Genomic DNA, 20,187 nt, shown 5'->3' on the forward strand with positions numbered 1-20,187 from the left:
ATTAAGTTGGAGGAAACAGTTTCTTTTAATGATCAGCTCAATGAGACTTGTGCCCTCAGATTTGCTTGCTGATATATAAGGGAGTAGAGAACAGTCATTCCAGAAGGAAAATAGTCCCTAACAGCATTTAACCTCTTCTTATGGCCAGAGACCCATTCCATTCAGCTATGTTCTTCCTTTCCTTGAAAAGAGCCTATAGACTGATTCCATTAAACCTACTTCACTAAATGTATTTCACTACACCATGTGGGATAACAAAGGGGTTTTACTAACTCCCTGTTCTTTCTCTTTATAAAATCATCATCCAGAGAAGTCCTGTAACACAGTGATCAAGACTGCAGAGCTGACATTAATACAAATGTTCTTTTGAGGCTGGAGGGTGGAGAGCATACCCAGTTGAGTCCCCATGTTACAATGCACAAAGGACCCAGGTTCAAGCCCCTGGACTCCCACCTACAGGGAGAAAGCATCTCAAGTGGTAAAGCAATGCTGCGGGTGTCTCTCTTTCTCCCTATTTCCCCATTCTCTCTTGATTCCTGTCTGTATCCAAAAAAATAAAATACAAAATATTTTTAAAAGAATGTTTTGCTATATCATTTCATATGTAGGTGAAGGCTAATTTTGGTTCCCTGCTATTGTCTACTTGATGCCTAACACCTGTCAATGTCTTGCAAGTGTTCTTTGTGTGGTTTGTAAATTAGATTGAGAAGGCACTTTTACTCTTCCTCCACACCATATTTTTTGTTTGCTTATAGCATTTCAAAACAAGTCTGTGCTTCCTTAGTGTTGAAGCTACTTCTATTTTGTTTTGTTTTCTCACTAGAATTCAGAGGCAATGGATTTTGCTTCTGGAACTATTTATAACTCTGGGTAGGCAGGTTCCAAATCCCTCCTCTGTGCTTCCAGGGGATTGTAGGAGTATGTGTTCTGTCGCTGCAGATGATCTGTTTTGATCATATTAATGAGGAGATGGCAGACTAGGAGCTGTACTTCCTTTTCAGTTGTTCCCTCATATTGCTAGGAATTAATTTGTTGGATTTTGATAATTCTGTTATTAACAGATATTTTCACCTCCATATGTCTGTGGGCCTCTGCCCAGAATTAGGAGTTTGATTGCATGCACTTCTATGCATTCGTTAAAGTAAAATCTTCCTAGAAATGAGTGTATTTGCTTCAACTCTTGATCAGGTTTTCAGAAGCCAACTAAATGATCAGTCCTTACAATGAAGGATAGTTTAATGAAACACACCATTCATTTAAAAAAAACATCAGGGAGGCCAGGTGGTGGTGCACCTGGTTGAGCGCACAAATTACAAGATGCAAGGATTCAGGTTGGAGGCCTCAGTCCCCACCTGCAAGGGGAAAGCTTTGCAAGTAGTGAAGCAGTGAGCAGGTGTTTCTATCTCTATCTCCCCTCCCCTCAAACTCTGACTGTATCTATCCAACAAATAAAGACAACTAAAAGAAATAAAAATAAATAAATAAAATAAAATAACACCAGGTTGGTAAATTTCAGATTGAACACTTTTTTTTTGCTAGAGGATCACTAACATTCTAATTTTTCATTTAGATTACTTAAAAAAAATTTTTTTATTACTGGAGAATTAATGTTTTACACTCAACAGTAAGTACAATAGTTTGTACATGCATAACATTCCCCAGTTTCCCATATAACAATACACTAGGTCCTCTGAATCCTTCTTGGACCTGTATTCTCCTCTTGTGAATATTCTTTCCACCTTGCAAACACCAACTGTTTGGCTATTCTGAGAAATGACCCCTGAGGTCTATATAAAACTTTAAAGCACATAATTGCTAACTCCCCACCCCCCCAAAAAAATAAAGCTTGAAATTTGAGGTTGATTCTAAAAGTAAAATTGTAAGCAGTCTCTCTTGATTCTACATTACAGACCACACTCAGTCTTAGGCAATCTGTGCATTTCTCATTGCAACCTCTCAACAACCTTGGGAATGAAATACAGTTATTCACTTCTGACTGGTAAGGAAATAAAGCCACAGAGATTAACCTGTGCATATTTTAGCAAGGAAAAGAACTGGGCTTCCAATCAAGTTCGAAATTGTTTCTGTCTATATACCTCCTCCATCTATCCCAATACGCATAGTTTGGAGAAGAAAATATTCCGTATATTACTTATAGGAATGTTCTATGCAGAACCTAAAATAAGGATGACAAAGGAATAACAGGATTCTTTTATTTAATACTACATATTTCTTTATCAACTTAGTGAATTAGACCTTATCAAGATTATTGAAATTATTTACATGGGGAAAAGTGGAAGAGTTCAGGACGCACAATTAAATCTTTTTTATCAGTCCACATTATATAATATTTATATCTCTTTTTGTTTCTCCTTTCTCTTGATTATCAACATGAACATGAACTTCTGTTCCTAAGAAACTCTAAAATTATTACTAACCTGCGCCTACAATGTTCTGCCACATCAAAATCTTGGTTACAGCTTTCAAAATGTCAGAAAAGAAGATCATGAACTGAAGATGTGTCATGAAGTAAACCATCTTAAAAGCAAGCTCAACATAATGGACTAAGTAAAAAAGAAAATTCAACTGTGAGAAAACTTAATGTTGATCTGTAGGATTATATATACACATATATGCACCCTTTACAAAATAAACAACTGCATGAGCTCTATGGTTAAAACTGCTACTGCTCATCCTTTTCATTTGCCACCCCTCTCCAGCTGTGAGACAAAATGCATCTGGCCTGCTGCCCAGGGCCCTGACTACATTCAGCACTGGCAAAACCCAGGTGGGCTAAATGCTGGTAGTGTGACTCAATGCATCAGTAAATCAGTTTTTTTTTTTTTTTGCTGCACTTGTCAGGCAGTCAATCATCCCAAGGTTCAGAAACAGTTCTTGAAGAAAAAAAGTTCATGAAGCTGCTCCCTCCTTACTTTCTCTCTAGATTGTCAAAAAGACAATCTCTTTGGCTTTCCAGCCTGTCCAGGACTGGATTGCAGTCACCTAGCCCTTCTTCCCTCCAACTGATTTATGTTCAGTAGTTATCTACAGTGAAGTTGCAGCTCTCCTATGAATGAAGATACACTTTTAAAAGTGCATGAAGTGCCTTAATTAGCCTTAACAGTATAAGAAAGTTCAAGGTAGGTAGAGTGACAGGCGCTACCTAGGGGAAAATGCAGGAAAACTTATGAGAGCACTAGGAGGGGCAAAATGATGGATGGCATACTTGGTAAAGCACACACATTATAGTGCATAAAGACCTGATTCAAAATCCCTGCTCCCCATCTGGCAAGGGGGAAACTTCACAAATGGTGAAATAGTGCTGCAGGTCTCCCCCCCCCCTCTCTCTCTGCCTTTATCTGCCCCTCTCCTCTCAACTTTTCTATCTCTATCCAAAAATAAATAAATAGAAGATATTTTTAAAATATAAGAGCACTTGACTCCCATAGAGAAGGTTTCCCACGAAAGGGGCCATGTAAACTGAGTCCTGTCATATTATTTAAATTTTTTTAAATTTATTTTTAGATATTTTATTCATTTTGTTTTAATGAGAATGACAGAGAGATAGACAGAGAAATACACAGAGAAAGACAGACAGAGAGAGATATGGAGAGAGACAGAGAGAGACAGAGAGAGAGAGACAGAGAGAGCGCCCAGAGCACTGCTCAACTCTGGCTTTTGGTGGTGCTGGGATTGAACCTGGGACCTAAGAGCCTCAGGCAGTTAAGTCTTTGGTTTAACCATTATGCTATCTCTCTAGCCCTATATTATTAAGAATATTACAGAGTCAGGCAGATGAATAGCAAATGGATAACTCAAGTCCAGAGAAAGAAAGTGGGGAGATTAAAGGAATTCTACCACACCAGAGAACCATTAGATAACACAGTTTAGATGAAACAGAGAGATAAAGAGGCTCTTAGGGAACTGCTACAACCAAATGCAGCTGGGACAAAAATCACATAGCGAGACCTGAGAATTAGTAGGACTAGAGAAATATGCAAGGATACCAGATGGTGTCAAAGGAGGGCTCACATTTTGTTAGGTCATGCTTAGTCTGGAAAAGTTGGGACTTTTCCACAAGGGCAGAGGGAGCTACTGAAAGGTTTGTGGCAAATGTTTGAGTGTTGATTTGAGGAAATATCTCTTATCTAGCAGGTGGGGCCTGATCTATCGCTAACACTGGAAGCATAATGGTGAATTCTTTGAGGAACACTTGTTCAGTATAAAGGACAACAGTGATAGCCATAGAGTCCCAGTGACTCCAACTTGTCCAGATAGTGGTTAACTGGAGTAGGACTGTGAACAATAGAATACAGAGGACACAGGAGGATCAGGGGCTCAACTCAACCACAAGGGAAAGAAAAAAAGAACAGAAGACAACAAAAATCTAAAGGATAGACATGAAAATGGCCTATCACTGAGATACAGTCATCTGGGTGATTTCCTTACCATTTAAAATGCTTTTTCTTATTGCTATAATATCATAAACATTGCATATATTGCAAGGGGACATTGATATATTATTTTACTGCAAATTTTTTTCTGGAGTTTTCCTTGGAGTCATCACTGGGGTTGCTCTCAGACAACTTTCTTTCTTATAGAGACAGAGAGTGGAACCAGGAAATGGCATAACCAGTAAAATGCACAATTTACAATGTACAATGACTAAGGTTCAAACTACTAGTCCTCACATGCAAAGGGGAAGTTTCAATAGTGGTGGAGGAAAGCAGGCTACAGGTATCTCTTTCTCTTTTCCTCTACCTCTCCCCCATTCTCTCATCATAGTCTCTATCATAATAAAAATAAATAAATATTTAAAAAGACAGAGAGAAAGGCAACATAGCACTGCAACAAAGCCTTCTATAGTGAAGTAGGGACTGGGCTAGAACCTGGATTTTATACATGACAAAGAAGGGGCACTATCTAGATGAGCTATCATGCAAACCCCAAAAACTGCACGTTAGAAATAATTCTGCAACCCACAATGACCCTGGGTCCATGCTCCCAGAGGGATAGAGAATGGGAAAGCTATCAGGGGAGGGGGTGGGATATGGAAATTGGGTGGTGGGAATTGTGTGGAATTGTACCCCTCCTACCCTATGGTTTTGTTAATTAATCCTTTCTTAAATTAAAAAAATTTTAAAAAAAGAAATAGTTAGAAAGGTATAACATTTAGTAATACACTATTTTAAAAAACTGTGATGCTAATATTATAAGATAGCTATTATTGCTCATAGTAGATTGAATCACTGATCAAGATTTTTTTTCACAGCATAGATAGTACCTGTGATAGAACTCCTCACTTATCCCTATTCATTGAGTTAAAACATTAATTTTCAGAGGAATATAGAAATCCCATATAACCATGTGAGGAAAAGAGTGATGTGTTGCGTATTATTAACATTCCTGAGAAAACAAAGAAAAGCCCTTACATAAATATTTCCTGAACATTTTGTATAACTGCTGTTTTGTTAGTAGTTGTATGCCAAAAATCCTTGGTCTTTATCCACCACATTTGGATCAGATGATGTAAAAATACACTCAGATAGAAAAACAGTATTGGCAACCCTGACTTTGTGTTTAATTCATTTGGACTGTTAATCAAAATAGAATCACATCAAGAAGGCCTTTTTAAAAATTAGAAAAGTGGCTCCTATTTTTCTGTATAGAATAAGCACTGCTGCTAATGTTCAAAGTATTAAAATTTTCCAGAATTCCTAAGATATAGCTAGATTAACATATGCAGGCATAAGCACATAATACCATAATATGCACAATAGCCTTACTTTCAAAGAACAAAGATCAATGTTATGACTAGAATATAATTATCCTCATTTTAGACATATTAAATAAGTATGATAAGAGAAGTAAAAGTCTATTTAAGTGACTCCCACATATGGAAGTCTATCCTCCTGGCTTTATTCCCCCCTATTAAAGAAAGAGAACTTTTAATGTCTCTCTGTTGCTTAACCATTGAACCCTAAATTCCTAGTTAATTTACTTTTCAGACTGAACACCTACTAACATCCAAAATAGACTTATTCTTCAAACATGTAGCACTTCCATGAACTTTCACAAAAGTACATGGTTATTTTTTGTATCTTATAGTTATTTTTATATTATTATTGGCAGAAATCTTTCCCAACTAAATTTTATAGGCATTTTTAATGACGTGTCCAATTGCAAGGAGACAAAATGAAAAATAAACCAATGGGACGATATCAAATTGAAAGGCTCCCAATCCCCACCTGTAACACAAATAAACAGATAATATTTAAAAATCACTTTTTCCCCCCAGAATGATGATGACCCATAACAAATTCAAAATTGTTTTTTCCAAGTCCAGAGAAATTCTAGGAGTGTGCCATTTTGTCACTATACTAGAGAATCCAAACTATTCCTACTCTGCAGGATGATTCATAGGGTTATTAGAACCTGGTGCACTGCTATTAGAACACTGAATAAATCATTCCAAAGGGGATGGCACACACCACCATGTCGCCATGAGCACTCTAGTCCTGCAGTCACACGGGAGCACAGGTGTAGTGCTCTACACATTCAGTGTGCTTCCAAATATACTACTCAAATAAGGACATGGCAGAACTAATGTATCTTCAATAATATTTAGCATTTCTCATTTGCAATAGTAACTAACTAGAAAGGAAAAGAATAATGATAATAATTCGATGCCTGTCAGAGCTGAGAAATACAAGCAGCCAAATCTTACTCTTTCCTCTGCATTTTTTTTTTTTTTTACTTCAGGCAAAATAGATGAGTCATATCAAATTTGGTTCTCGTGACAGAAGGAATCATGTGTTATGTATTGCTCTAGAAATGCTTACATTTCTCCTCTTTCCTCTATCTGGCTTCTTAACATGTCAAAGATTAGGTTTTTGTAAAGAGGTGTATAATCTCATGAAGTTTATTTCAGAACTATGTCCTTAGGGGAAATAAATAAATAAATAACTTTTTTTTAAAAAAAGTTTTTATGTATTTATTTTTTAAATCTTTAGTTTGGATAGAGAGAGAAATTTAGAAGGGAGAAGGGATTAACAGGGAGAGAGACAGAGACACCTGCAGCACTGTTTCACCACTTGCAAAGCTTTCCTCCTATAGGTGAGGACTGGAGGCTCGGACCTGGGTCTCTGTGCACTGTAACATGTATGCTCAAGCTTTACAAGCTTCCCTCCTGCAGGTGGGGACCGAAGGCTTGAATATGGGTCTTTACACATTGTGATATGTGCACCACCACCCAGCCCCAATAAATAAGCTTTTATGTTTAAATATATAGCATATTTTGTGCTTATCACTCTTAATTAGGTAGAAAATTAACTCCCAGTTCCTTTAAGAACATAATAAGCATTGCAGTCAGCAATTTAAAGGTGACAAAAGATTTCCACAAAGGAAATAAACAGATATTTAAAATCACAGATCAATGACACAATGAAAATAAATTTAAAAACTTCTGAGCATTATCTCATGTCTGGCTGGGGTAGAGGGGAACAGTATTGATTTGATAGGTTGGAGAATTGTCAGAAAATAGAAAATGACCAGAAAACAAAATTATTAATAGGTATCCTTGTGACCCTAAGGTATACCAGATGTTCTACAGATCTAAGAACTTACTGTATTTTTTTAATCCTCTTCATTCCAGATTATTTGCTTGACGAGTACTCATTTAAGTAACAGCAAGGCGATAAGCGGCAAACTGCAAAGCGCATGACCTTCCCTTCCATCCAAAGACCATAGCCTCTCCTGGATCTTAATGAGAGCCTCTGGTGAAATTTAGAAGGCCTATTTAGAAGGTGAAAGTTGGGCCATTACCTGCAGGCTTTTCTTTTTTAAAGGAAAAGCTTTTTTCTTTTTTTTTCTTTTCATTTTATTCTCTTTATTTATTTATTGGATAGAGCCAGCCAGAAATTGAGAGGAAGGGGGGTGATAGAAAGGGCGAGTCAGAGAGACACCTGCAACAATGCTTCACCACTTTCAAAGCTCTCCCCCTGCAGGTGGGGGACAGAGGCTCAAACCTGGATCTCTGTGCACTGTAACATATGCTCTCAACAAGATGTGCCACCACCCGCCCCCTCCCAGGCTTTTCTACTGTATTAAAATCTTGCCCTTTTTTTTTTTTTTTTGAGGATCAGTAAGTGCATCCTCAAATTTTATGTGGCTACTCAGTGAACATTAAAAAGTCTTCTTTTTTAAATGCCAAATTCATTCCTAGTTTATATCAATGTACTGGCAATTAAATATGTTGCTTTTTCACTTCTCTTCAAATAACAATCTTCTTCTTCTAGCCTTTGCCCTTCTTCCGTAGCCAGTCAACAGCATCAGGTTGAGCCTGATGTAAAGTTTCGAGACCTCCTTTGAATCTGGAGAGGTGACAGTCATTGACTATGTGGGTCATAGTCTGCCTGTAGCCGCAGGGGCAGTTCGGATCTTCTCTGGCTCCCCAGCGATGGAACATAGCGGTGCACCGGCCATGGCCTGTTCGATAGCGATTGAGGAGGGCCCAATCATAACGTGCTAGGTCAAAGCTGGGTTGACGCTTGCAGGGGTCTGTGATGAGGTGTTTGTTCTTTACCTCAGCTGACTGCCAGCTCTGTTTCCAAGAGACTGGAACAGAGAAGTCCAGTGTAGGCGTAGGGGACCAGATTGGGTGACAAGACGTCAAGCGTTGGACAGGGTGAGCGAAGATATCCGCGTATACTGGCAGGTCCGGTCGAGCGTAGACGTGGGAAATGAACTTAGATGATGCCACATCCCGACGAATATCTGGCGGGGCGATGTTGCTAAGAACTGGCAGCCATGGAACCGGGGTGGAACGGATGGTTCCAGAAATTATCCTCATGGAGGAATATAATTTGGAATCGACCAAGTGGACATGGGGGCTACGGAACCATACTGGGGCACAGTATTCTGCAGTGGAATAGCATAATGCCAGAGATGATGATCGTAGTGTGGAAGCGCTCGTGCCCCATGAGGAGCTGGCCAGTCTTGCAATGATGTTATTCCTCGCGCCCACCTTTGCTGCAGTTTTTATGAGATGTTCGTGAAATGACAGAATGCGATCGAGAGTAACGCCAAGATATATTCAAATAACAATAATATTCCACTAATGCTTTCTAAGTTTGGATTTGTAGCATCTTATGAGTTAACCTTTCTGAAGATGTGTTTGGTGGTGAAGAAAATTTATGCTTCTCTAAAATGAAAGATTTTAAAGAATAAGATCATAATTTGTTGTGATCCCATGGCATTAAAATAGAATTTAAAAACTTGGGAGTCGGGCTGTAGCTCAGCGGGTTAAGCGCAGGTGGCGCTAAGCACAAGGACCCGCATAAGGATCCTGGTTCAAGCCCTGGCTCCCCACCTGCAGGGGTGTGGCTTCACAAGCAGTGAAACAGGTCTTGCAGGTGTCTATCTTTCTCTCTCTGTCTTCCCCCTCCCCTCTCCATTTCTCTCTGTCCTATCCAACAACAATGACAACAATAATAACTACAACAATAAAAAAACAACAAGGGCAACAAAAGGGAATAAATAAATAAAAATAAATATATATAAAAAAAGAATTTAAAAACTTAAAGAAAAAAATAGGGATAAAGTATTGTGAGAAAAACAGAAGGTAAGTAAGCTAAAGAACTGGTGCTACCATAGAAATGCACCTCAATCTGCAAGCCTATAAAGTGAAGGAAGACAAATGGCCTTCCCTAAATAAAGTAGCTACTAAAGACTAGTAGCTAACGTAGATACCAAATATATACATAGGAATCAGTCATTTCCAATATGCTGCCAATATCAAGTAAGGAATAGAGAGTGACAGATCGTTTAGAAAATTAGCAGAACTAGAAAGTAACTGTGGAATGACTTAAAAAGCCATGTTTTGAAACTATGAATCACAAAATTTCATGACGTAAAAAGGGAAGTTCAATAAGTGAAGAAACAGATATTACTTGCATGAAAGGTATAATTCTACCAAGATAATTTCTACTCACAAAATTAATTTATAATTCAATGAAAACCTAATAAAATATTACCATGAAATTTCCCCCTTAGGAGAAAAACAGTTATAAAACTCAAATAAGTATGGAAAAACAAGACTTCTTTTGAAAAATAAGATAAGGTAAGAATCTATGTGGTCTCATATTTTAAAATATACCAATATTTAAGAGTTAAAATAGGGAGTCGGGTGGTAGCACAGTGGGTTAAGCGCACATGACGTGAAGTGCAAGGACTGGTGTAAGGATACCGGTTCAAGCCCCCAGCTCCCCACCTGCAGGGGTTTGCTTCACAGGCAGTGAAGCAGGTATGCAGGTGTCTGTCTTTCCTCCTCTCTGTCTTCCCCATCTCTCTCCATCTCTGTTTGTCCTATTCAACAACGCTGACATCAACAATAGCTACAACAACAATAAAAAACAAGGGCAACAAAAAGGAAATAAATATTTTTTAAAAAGAGTTAAAATAATGGTAAGCGATATTAGCAGTCAGTTTCATCAGTAGAACAGGCCAGTGAGCTCTCATGCAAATTTGAACATACATATTTAGCAAATGTAAGTGTGGCATTTTGAGTAAATGGATAAAAATAAACTGCTAAAAAATAAGTGTTTGAATACTTAGGATATGTATGTATATGTGTATATACATACATATCCTAAGTATTCAAACACTAATTTATATATATGGAGGGGAGGGCAGGGATGCAGTGTGAGAGAGACCACAACACTGAAGCTTCATTCAATGTGGTGGGAGGCTAGATTCAAAACTGAATCACACACAAGGCAAAGCAGCAAAGTATCCAAGTCAGCTTTTTCACTGGCCTGCTTCTGTGTTCTCTGTACATCTACCCACAGCTTACAAGGCCATCAGTGTATTTGTTTATTGTTCTGGAGCATATTAGCTTTTTTTTTTTTTTGCCTTTTTAAAAAATTTTCTTTATTGGGGAATTAATGTTTTACATTCGACAGTAAATACAATAGTTTCTACATGCATAACATTTGCATATTAGCTTTTGTCTTGAATATTTTTCTCTTTAATAATAAGTAAAAAGCTAAGTACTCTTTGTTTGACAAGGCCTAGAACTCCCCTTGTTTCCTAACTAAAGTTTCATCCATTAATATGATGGCAATAAAATGTGTATTTTAAGTTACATGCACTTCCTTACATGTAGTTTTGCTTATGGAACAATAAAAAAACCCTGTATTTAATTAATACTTCTGAATTTAATTACTACCTGCTTCTGTCTATAATTTTCTTCAAGTATTCTTCACATACTAAACTCTGCTCAATTGCCTAAAGCAAAAAACAAAACAAACAAACAAAAAACCTGAAGATAACTTTAGTAAAGAAGATGAAAAGTGTTTAGCTTCTGAAGAGCTTCAATTGCTTCAAAGAGGAAACATCTAACCCCAGAAATATTTCATGTCATGATAAAATTTTAGTTGCAAATTTGTAATATGTTAGAACCACAATAACCTTTAAAAAATTAAGTGAGAATCATTTGGATAAAATCCGGCTTTATGATACTGGTCCATCTAAACCAACTAATGACTCTGTGACTTAGTTCTATATATACTTCTTCTCAGGAAGAAGAAATGAAATAGCATATTAAAGTACATGGAGAATTCTAAGGCATTATGTAAATATTTGCTGGTATCCATGATTATGCTTCATTCCCTTTTTGTTCATAGCCACTGGAGCCCTAAGCTGATAGGGAGAAGAGAAATTGGATCTTGTCTGGTAACTTGCTTTAGGGTAGGCTTGGCACAAGTGCAGCAATGGTGACAAAGAACAGACCATGTGGCTTCGAGGTAAGTACCCATCCAAGTCCTTAGCCTGCCCAGAATGTATGGTAAGTTCTGTCTCTCCTAGTTTCCTAGATACCACTCTGATGCTTGCCTAAACTAATCACCAACTCTGGACCCTATACCAGTAACCTCAGAGAAGTCTCACCCTAACTTTAAATAACCCACAAGTAACACAACAATTAGGTCAGGTCTCTGTTCTTGGATAGAATTCTTCCCTGCCCACAAGTTTCTCTGGCCAGCATTCTTCATTCCAATTCAATCAGTACATACATGGACTCCGGTAGAACAACACGTCTCCTGAGAACCATGTTCCCGTGAGTTAATGGGATAGCCTCTCCAAGGGGTTGAGCCTCTCTGGCCAGCATTGAACAGGAGTCTAGATAATGGTGGTGAGGTGGGGGTGGGTGGGGGTGGAATCTATCTACCTATCACTGCTACCAGAGCTATCACTGAGGCTCAATGTCTACATTACAAATCCACTGCTGCTGGAGGCCATCCCCCTTGCTCTCTTTTTCCTTTCTATTTTATTTGACAGGACAGAGGAAAAGTGAGTGAGGAAGAGAAGGTAGACAGGAAAAGAGACAGAAACACCTGCAGACCTACTTCACAGCTTGTGAAGTATCCCCCCTTGTAGGCGGAGATGGAGACTCAAACCTGGGTCCTTGACTATGGTCGTTGTGTGTGTTTAACATGGTGCACCACTGTCTGGTTCCCAGAAGGATTCTAAGACATAGACCTAACATAGGGCTTCTCTCCCGTTGTACTAAGTTTACAATCTTCACACATCTCTGCTATTTTCCATGCCCCAGAATTAGTATTGCCCTTCTCTTCCCTGAACATATATGCATAAAAGATTATCTCAAAGAACAAATGGGATGTCAAATTTTTTGTACCATGTTTTCCTATGGTTGCTATGAAGCGTAGGATAACTTTTTTTCATTTTCCCCTTAATGAGTAAAGTAAAGGCAGATATACTTGTTTGAAATTCATTTTCAGGATATATATTTGTTGGAAAAGCCATGATGCATTTTTGCATAGAAGAATATGCCATAGTTTTTCCAACCACTATATATTTTAATTCTCCCGGGTGCACTCAGCAAGATAACTATTATATCCTAAGTTATTTTTAGGACATATCACTCTCATTCTTCATGTTAACTATGCTAACCTCATCATAAGCTTGACCAAATAAACAGGAAAATATACATATATACATCACTTAGCACAAGATGAATATTTTTGCTTGAGTATCTGAATAATACATTTGCAAATGCACACTGAAGATGTAAGTTTATCTTATGACCTCACTGTAGAAAGCAGAAAAGCAAAACAGCAAACCCATTGTTGTCTATAAACCCATTCCTTTTTGTGAAACTCCAGAGTTGGATAGGTAGTTCTGGTTTTAGCTCATGTCTGGGCTTTCACATGATCATTATGAATCTGAACTATGATGTTTGCTCTGAAAAATAATCAAAGAAAAGAAATGCAGGTAGCGCTTGAGGATCTATCAAAGGGTTGAAGCTAAGTGAGTAGGATGTGTTGTTAAAATTGTTGTATGCTTTACATTGGTTGGTTCTAGCCCTCCCCCGCCAAGAGAATTGGATCAGTCCAATTAATTCCGCTGGCCTGCTTGGCCCCGCCCCAAGGAACCCAGAGAGAGGGTTCCTGAGTTCGAGAGTGACGGAGTTTTTGAGTTCGAGAGTTTCAGAGTTACAGAGTAAGAGAGAGTCCCAGAGAGACAGAGTTCCTGGGTTCCTGAGTTCCAGAGTAAAAGAAAGAGTGCTTGCAACGCCGCAAAGAGACAGCAGAGTTCTGTTTGGTGATTAGTTTGTCTTAGTTTATAAATCGTTGTTCCTGAATAAAGAAATACAGCTTCCCTGCCCAGCCTTTGTCTCCGCATCTCTGTTACCCGCTGTGAAGCAAGCCAGGCCGGCAAGAGCCTCCAAAAATTTTAACAACAAATGGCGCCCACGTGGACCTGACCTGCGCATCTCTCAGATAAGTAAAGACAATTTGGCTACCTATGCACGATGGCCTTCTCTTCTGCTTGTGAAGAGATCTCCAAAGGCCTCTGCTCTTTCTTCACGAGACTGTTTTGCTGTTTCTGGAACATTTATCTCTGGACCACTCTGTGGTTTCCACTCGCTCGGGCGAACTCAGAACAGCCAGCGGGAAGAGCCAGCGGGCGGGAGGCAAGGTGCGGAGCTGCCGTTTCCACCTGGTTAAACAGCCAGCCAGCCGGCTGCTCCCAGACAACCCCACGCACCGCGCCCGCAGCCCCGCAGCCCCACAGCCCACAGGAGGCCTACGCCACCATGCAAGAGCCCGATGCCAGCTCGCTAGAGCCCGATGCCAACATGCTGGAGCCCGAGGCCAACATGCTGGAGCCCGAGGCCAACATGCAAGAGCCTGAGGCCAGCCCACAGGAGCCGGCTCTCCACCGCGTGGTGCAGGGCACTGGACGTGTGATCCCTCCACGCTGCTCGGCCACTGCGAGCAGGGCAGCAGACATGGCAGGGCCATGGGGCAGGGCCGCGGCGGCCTATCATGGCCGCCACCCCTGGGCACCTAGGCCCACGCCTTCTGCAAAACTGGCCTACCTGCCCTCTTTCTATGAATTCTGGAACCATCCCGGGCCTCCCGGACCCCCGGGCTCCCTGCCGAAACTGGGCACACGAGATCTCCAGCCGCCGGTCCGGTCTGAAGACAGACAAGCTGGAGTACGCAGAGACTTGTGCAGAGATTGCAACCTGCAATTCCTAGAAGTAAAGCTGTGTGGGAAGCCACCTCCGAATGGTGACCCCCCCCAACCACTAAGACAGTACAGACTTAAATTCGTGTTTAAAATGACATGTCTTCGTAACAAAGGTTTCTCTCCTTGTGTATTAATGACCATGTTTATGTGTATGTTTAAAGTTTGATAAACAGTAGCTTTAAGGCTAAATTCTTACTAGTCAAAGTTAAATGAAAAAGGTTTTCAATATAATTCTCATAAAGATAAAATCAACTTACATTTAAAGTCTAAGGTAAAAATTAGTTAACAATCAATATATTTTAACTAAGTTGGTCTAAACAAAAGGTTAAATAGACTTGTTGATATGTAAAACACTACCTTCTCTATTAGAAATGGTAGATCGCACAATGGCTATGCTAATTATTCTCATGCCTGAGGTTTCCTCTCCGGTCCACACCTAGGGTGTGTCTCCATCTTGAATGGATGTAACAAAAGGTTAAAAGACGTTGTTGATATGTAAAAGTCTCAAATTCCTTCTCTATTAGAAACGTTGGATCCTGCAGTAGATATGCTAATAACAAGTTTTGTTTCATAGTAAGTAAGTTGCAGCCAGCTGCCTGTGGGACCCTAGGCCGTTCCCCGCCCCCATGCAATTGCCCCCAGAGGCAAAAAATGTTCTTTTTTAAGCTGATAAAGTTTAGTTTGTGCCAGTTTCTTTTAAAAAAAAAAATGCCTGTACGATATAGGTTTCTGTTCACCCCACACCCTTGATACTATAGTCATTTAGTTAAAAAGAAAAGGGGGAATTGTCGTATGCTTTATATTGGTTTGTCCTAGCCCTCCCCCCGCCAAGAGAATTGAATCAGGCCTGCTAATTTCGCGGGCCTGCTTGGCCCCGCCCCAGAGGAACCCCGGGAGAGGGTTCCTGAGTTCGAGAGTGCCAGAGTTGGAGAGTTCCTGAGTTCCGGAGTTCGAGAGTTTCAGAGTTCCAGAGAAAAAGAAAGAGTGCTTGCGCCGCCGCAAAGAGACAGCTGAGTTCTGTTTGGTGATTAGTTTGTCTTAGTTTGTGAATCGTTGTTCCTGAATAAAGAAATACAGCTTCCCTGCCCAGCCGTTGTCTCCGCGTCTCTGTTACCCGCCAGTGAAGCTAGACCGGCCGGCAAGAGCCGTCCAAAAATTTTAACAACAAGGATGGGAAAATAATGATGACTAACTCTCTCTATTCTGAGTTACCTCCTGGAGTTTAAGTTCAGCAATTGGAACACATTTTATCCATTCTCCAATACAGCACACAGATGTACTGTCACTTAAGATGGACCCCAAATGGCTTGCATTTTATTTTTTCTTTAAATCCTAGAACAGTCAGTCCTTCCTGCTGTGACAAAACTTTTCATCTATGTAAAAATATATAGACTCTCAAAAAAAAGTTGTATTTCTTACTCTCAAGGGCTCATGGTGCTAGACAGTATAGAGAAGATGTCAATTCAACAGTGACTTTAAAAATAAAAGTCAAAACTCTTGCAATTTATTCATCTTTGAGCTAGAACACAAATAATTTTTTCCAAGTTTATTTTTAAACATTTTCACTTTCCATTTTTTTCAACCAATCACTTTTTCCTTGATTAGGAAGTATGATAGGATGAATAAAATGTGTTTTTAAGGGTCAGTACCTTGAAAAATTTTTCTATCTTAGAGAGTGAAATAATCGGTCAACCTGGATTTAAAACTCATAGTGACTCACTGTATTAACAACACAAGGAAAAGAAATAAATTTTGGTGCAGATTTGTGAGAAAATTTGGAAGATCATGTACTTGCTATTTATTTGAATAATTTATTTATTTATTTATTAATGAGAAAGATAGGAGGAGAGAGAGAAAGAACCAGACATCACTCTGGTACATGTTTTGCCGGGGACTGAACATGCTTGAGAATCCAATGCTTTATCCACTGTGCCACCTCCCGGACCACTATTTATTCATTTATTTATTTATGCTACCAGGATTATCACTGGGGCTCAGTGTCAGCACAAGGAATCTACCACTCCTGTGGCTACTTTTTTTTTTCTTTCTATTTTATTTAATAGGATAGAGAGAATCTGAGAGGGGAAGGGGAGATAGAGAGGAAGAGAGAAAGACAGACACCTGCAGACCTGCTTCACTGCTCATGAAGCTTCCCCCTGTAGGTGGGGAGTTGGGGCTTCAACCAGGGTCTTTCCTCATAACATGTATGCTCAACCAACTACATCACCAACCAGCCCCTAGTTTTCCTTTTTTAAATGAAATTTCAAAGTTTCTTAAGTGGATTTCAAAGCAGCTTTTCTTTCAGGAGCAAAATGTTTAGCTTTTGGAGCTGTATAGGTGTTTGCTTAATCAATTTATTTTTATTGATTGATTTTAAATCATCAGGTCCTGTGCTGTGTACACTCTAGGTATTCTAGAAAAAGTGCCATTTCTCCCTCCTCACAGACAACAAATGAGAAAGCACATAGTTATTCATGCAGATAATTGCCAGCAAGAACAACTAAGGTACTATATAATAAAGATGACCTCTTTTCAATAAAGTGGTCAGACAAGAACTTTCTTAGGTCCTGATATTAGAAAAGAAAAAAAAAAGGCCTAAAAGAGGTACACAAGTTTTAAATACTGGGATTTGTCTCAAACACTTCCTTCTCTCTTCCACCTCATAGACTCCTTCTCCATGTTCCGTGGATATAATCTCAAAAGCGTGTTTCTTTGCCAGTACTTCCAAACTACTAACATCTTATCAGTGGGACATCTGGGTTAGTGTGCCATTGCTATTAGCAGTAATTTCCATTTTAATTACAAACTAATTCCTTGAGAGCTTGTTTGGAAGTTCTAGCAGGGGAGTACAGCTACTCTACTCGTATACCCTCAGCCAAAGATCGGTCCGTCTCTATTAGGGGAAGGTCGTCCTCTTTGACCGAGTGCGCAGCTTCAGGAAGGACACACATGGAGCGGTGAGGGAGGAAAGGGACACCCACCTAGCCAGCCATATCAGCTGAATCAACCCTGGCGATCAATGGGGTGACAAATGTTGCAGCCAGATCGCCCTCACATCCTCAAACTAATTCCTATACAGTTTTTTTTTTCTTCAAAAACTACACGTGTTTTCATGTCTCTGCTTAAATTAGTGGCTCATTTACCTGCTTTGAGGATACAGGTTTAGGTTTGTCAAAAAGGTAATAAGAGGGGCCGGGTGGTGGTACACCTGGTCAAGTGTTACAATGCTCAAGGACCCCGGTTCAAGGCCCTAGTCCCCACCTGCAGGGGGAAAGCTTCACAAGTGGTGAAGTAGAGCTGCAGGGGTCTCTCTGTCTCTCTCCCTCTCTATCTCTCACTCCCTTCTCAATTTCTGTCTCTATCCAATAAATGATAAATAAAAAAAGAAATTTAAAGATGAGAGGTGTGGGCCCCTCCCTACCACACCAGCATCTTCCAGCCTGCTGTTCTTGTGTTGCTCATGTGCACGTGCGTGTGTGTGTGTGTGTGTGTGTGTGTGTGTGTGTGTGTCTGTGTGTCCATCCCGAAGGCCTTGTGCATGTGCAATTTCATCATTCTAGGTCAATTTTTCATTCATGTATTCATTCATTAATAGAGACCATAGCTCCAATGCCTCCTCCATTGTCTCTACACCTTTTATACGGTGCCAGGTTTGAACCTGGGCTACATGCACAGCAACTTAAGCACCTGACTGGCTAAGATGTCTCTTTGGTCCCTGTACTTTAGCTTTATCAACCACATGTATTCCCTTGAACACCTTCTGGCCCTAGTGACACAGGGTGTCTTCACATGCTGCTTCTCATATTTGGTTCTGTGCATGGCCTTAATCACTTCCTTTATCTCTAACTGCTCAGACATCATCTCCTCCAGATGAATTAGGTTTGTGCTTCTCTGTTTTGCTATACTGTGACTGTTCATAACTTGTCTCTCCACCAAAGTAAGAGCTGCTTGAACAGTTCTGCATATTCACAGTATGAAACAGTATCTGGTAATTAGTGAGTGACTGCAACAGTTTATTCAGTATCAAGGGGGAAAAATAGCAATAAAAACACAGTATGTTCTTATTAGGGGACAGATAAGATTTTTCAAGGAAAAAAAAATTCCAAGAGGTATTATAGAAAACAGACAAACATTTCCTTACTTTTTTTGTTTTACTCATTGCCTTCAGGATGGAAAGATTTAGGTCTTCAAGTGCCGCCAGGACATGCTCATATTCGCCCAAGTGCTGAGAAAAATATTCTGAAAAGTAAAAAAAGATGAAATGCATTCACGTTTCCATTTAATTAATCACACGCACAAAATAATGAAACAGTAACCGATTTGCTCCATAAATCAGTAAAACAAATGACAGTTATGAAAGAAAACTGGAGAGTTTTCAAATGAGCAGTGAAGCAGTTCTGCGGGTGTCTATTTTTCTCTCTCCCTCTCTATATTCCCCTCCCCTCCCAATTTCTCTCTATCCTATCCAAAAAATCAAAAATATGGCCACAGGAGTAGTGGATTCATAGTGCAGGCACCAAGCCCCAGTGATAACCCTGGAGGAGGGAGAGGGAGAGGGAGAGGGAGAGGGAGAGGGAGAGGGAGAGGGAGAGGGAGAGGGAGAGGGAGAGGGAGAGGGAGAGGGAGAGGGAGAGGGAGAGGGAGAGGGAGAGGGAGAGGGAGAGGGAGAGGGAGAGGGAGAGGGAGAGAACACAGCAATGAAGCTGCTTCCTCCACTGCAGTGGTGGTTAGACTCAAACCTGGGTCACTGGGTCATATACTTGGCAAAATAGTACACTATCCAAGTGAGATATTTTTCCTACCTGCCAATACTTTTTAAAAGATTTATTTTATATTATATATATATATATGAGAGAGAGAGAGAGAAGCCAGAGTACCTCAAGTCCATGTGACACCAAGAGGCTGAACCTGGTAACAGACAAGTATTTCTTGAAGGAAGTGAAACAAACACTACAGAATGTAGCATCTCAAGCCCATCTTAAATCTACTCAGCCAGAACTGGAATCTTTTTTATATACTAAATGAACTATGTCTCCAAGATAACATTGCCAATTGTGACAGATTTGTATACAATAGTTACGTATCGACTATAATGTACAATAAGTAGTGTTTTCCCTCTGAACGATTTAAGTAAAATGTATATTTACAAAAGTTAAGTAAACAACAAAATACTGCCATAAATTTGAATATTTTGGGGGGGAGTGTTGGTATGCATGAGACCCCTTCTGTTTCATTTGGCTTAAATCCTCCCTGCTTAACACTATTTTATTTACATAACCGCTGTTAACAAGCACCTCCCTCCAGGGCATTGGTTCAATCCCCAGTTTCATGATATGTTTTTGCTCCACCCCCCTCCTTGTCACACCCTGATCCCTTCTTTATCACACCCTGATTTTCACCAGTCACTTTTCTCTCCATCCTCTCTATGTCACATCCCGTTTCCACCTTACTTGGCAAGTATATATAAAGACAGCATTGTGAGTTTCACAGTACTGTACTTTGAGTTTAGCTTAGCTCGTCTTAGATTGTGCTGCGTCCTGCATGAATAAAAAGATACTGCCTACAGCTCAACTATGAGTCCCTGGTCGTCTGTTACCTGCCCGTGAAGCCAGCCCGGTGAAAACAACCTAA

At 39.8% G+C, this 20,187-nt stretch overlaps 1 protein-coding gene across 1 annotated transcript in view; it reads right to left on the reverse strand.

Annotated features, from left to right (window-relative positions):
- NECAB1 (N-terminal EF-hand calcium binding protein 1) overlaps positions 1-20,187 on the reverse strand; it is a 187,480-nt gene that overhangs the window by 69,535 nt on the left and 97,758 nt on the right. The window contains exon 5 of the mRNA XM_007517358.3: positions 18,698-18,795. Coding sequence (XP_007517420.1) covers positions 18,698-18,795 — 98 coding nt within the window. The remainder of the gene's footprint in view (positions 1-18,697; positions 18,796-20,187) is intronic.

Source organism: Erinaceus europaeus, chromosome 1 (assembly GCF_950295315.1).
Source record: "Erinaceus europaeus chromosome 1, mEriEur2.1, whole genome shotgun sequence".
NCBI classification, from domain to species: Eukaryota; Metazoa; Chordata; class Mammalia; order Eulipotyphla; family Erinaceidae; genus Erinaceus; species Erinaceus europaeus.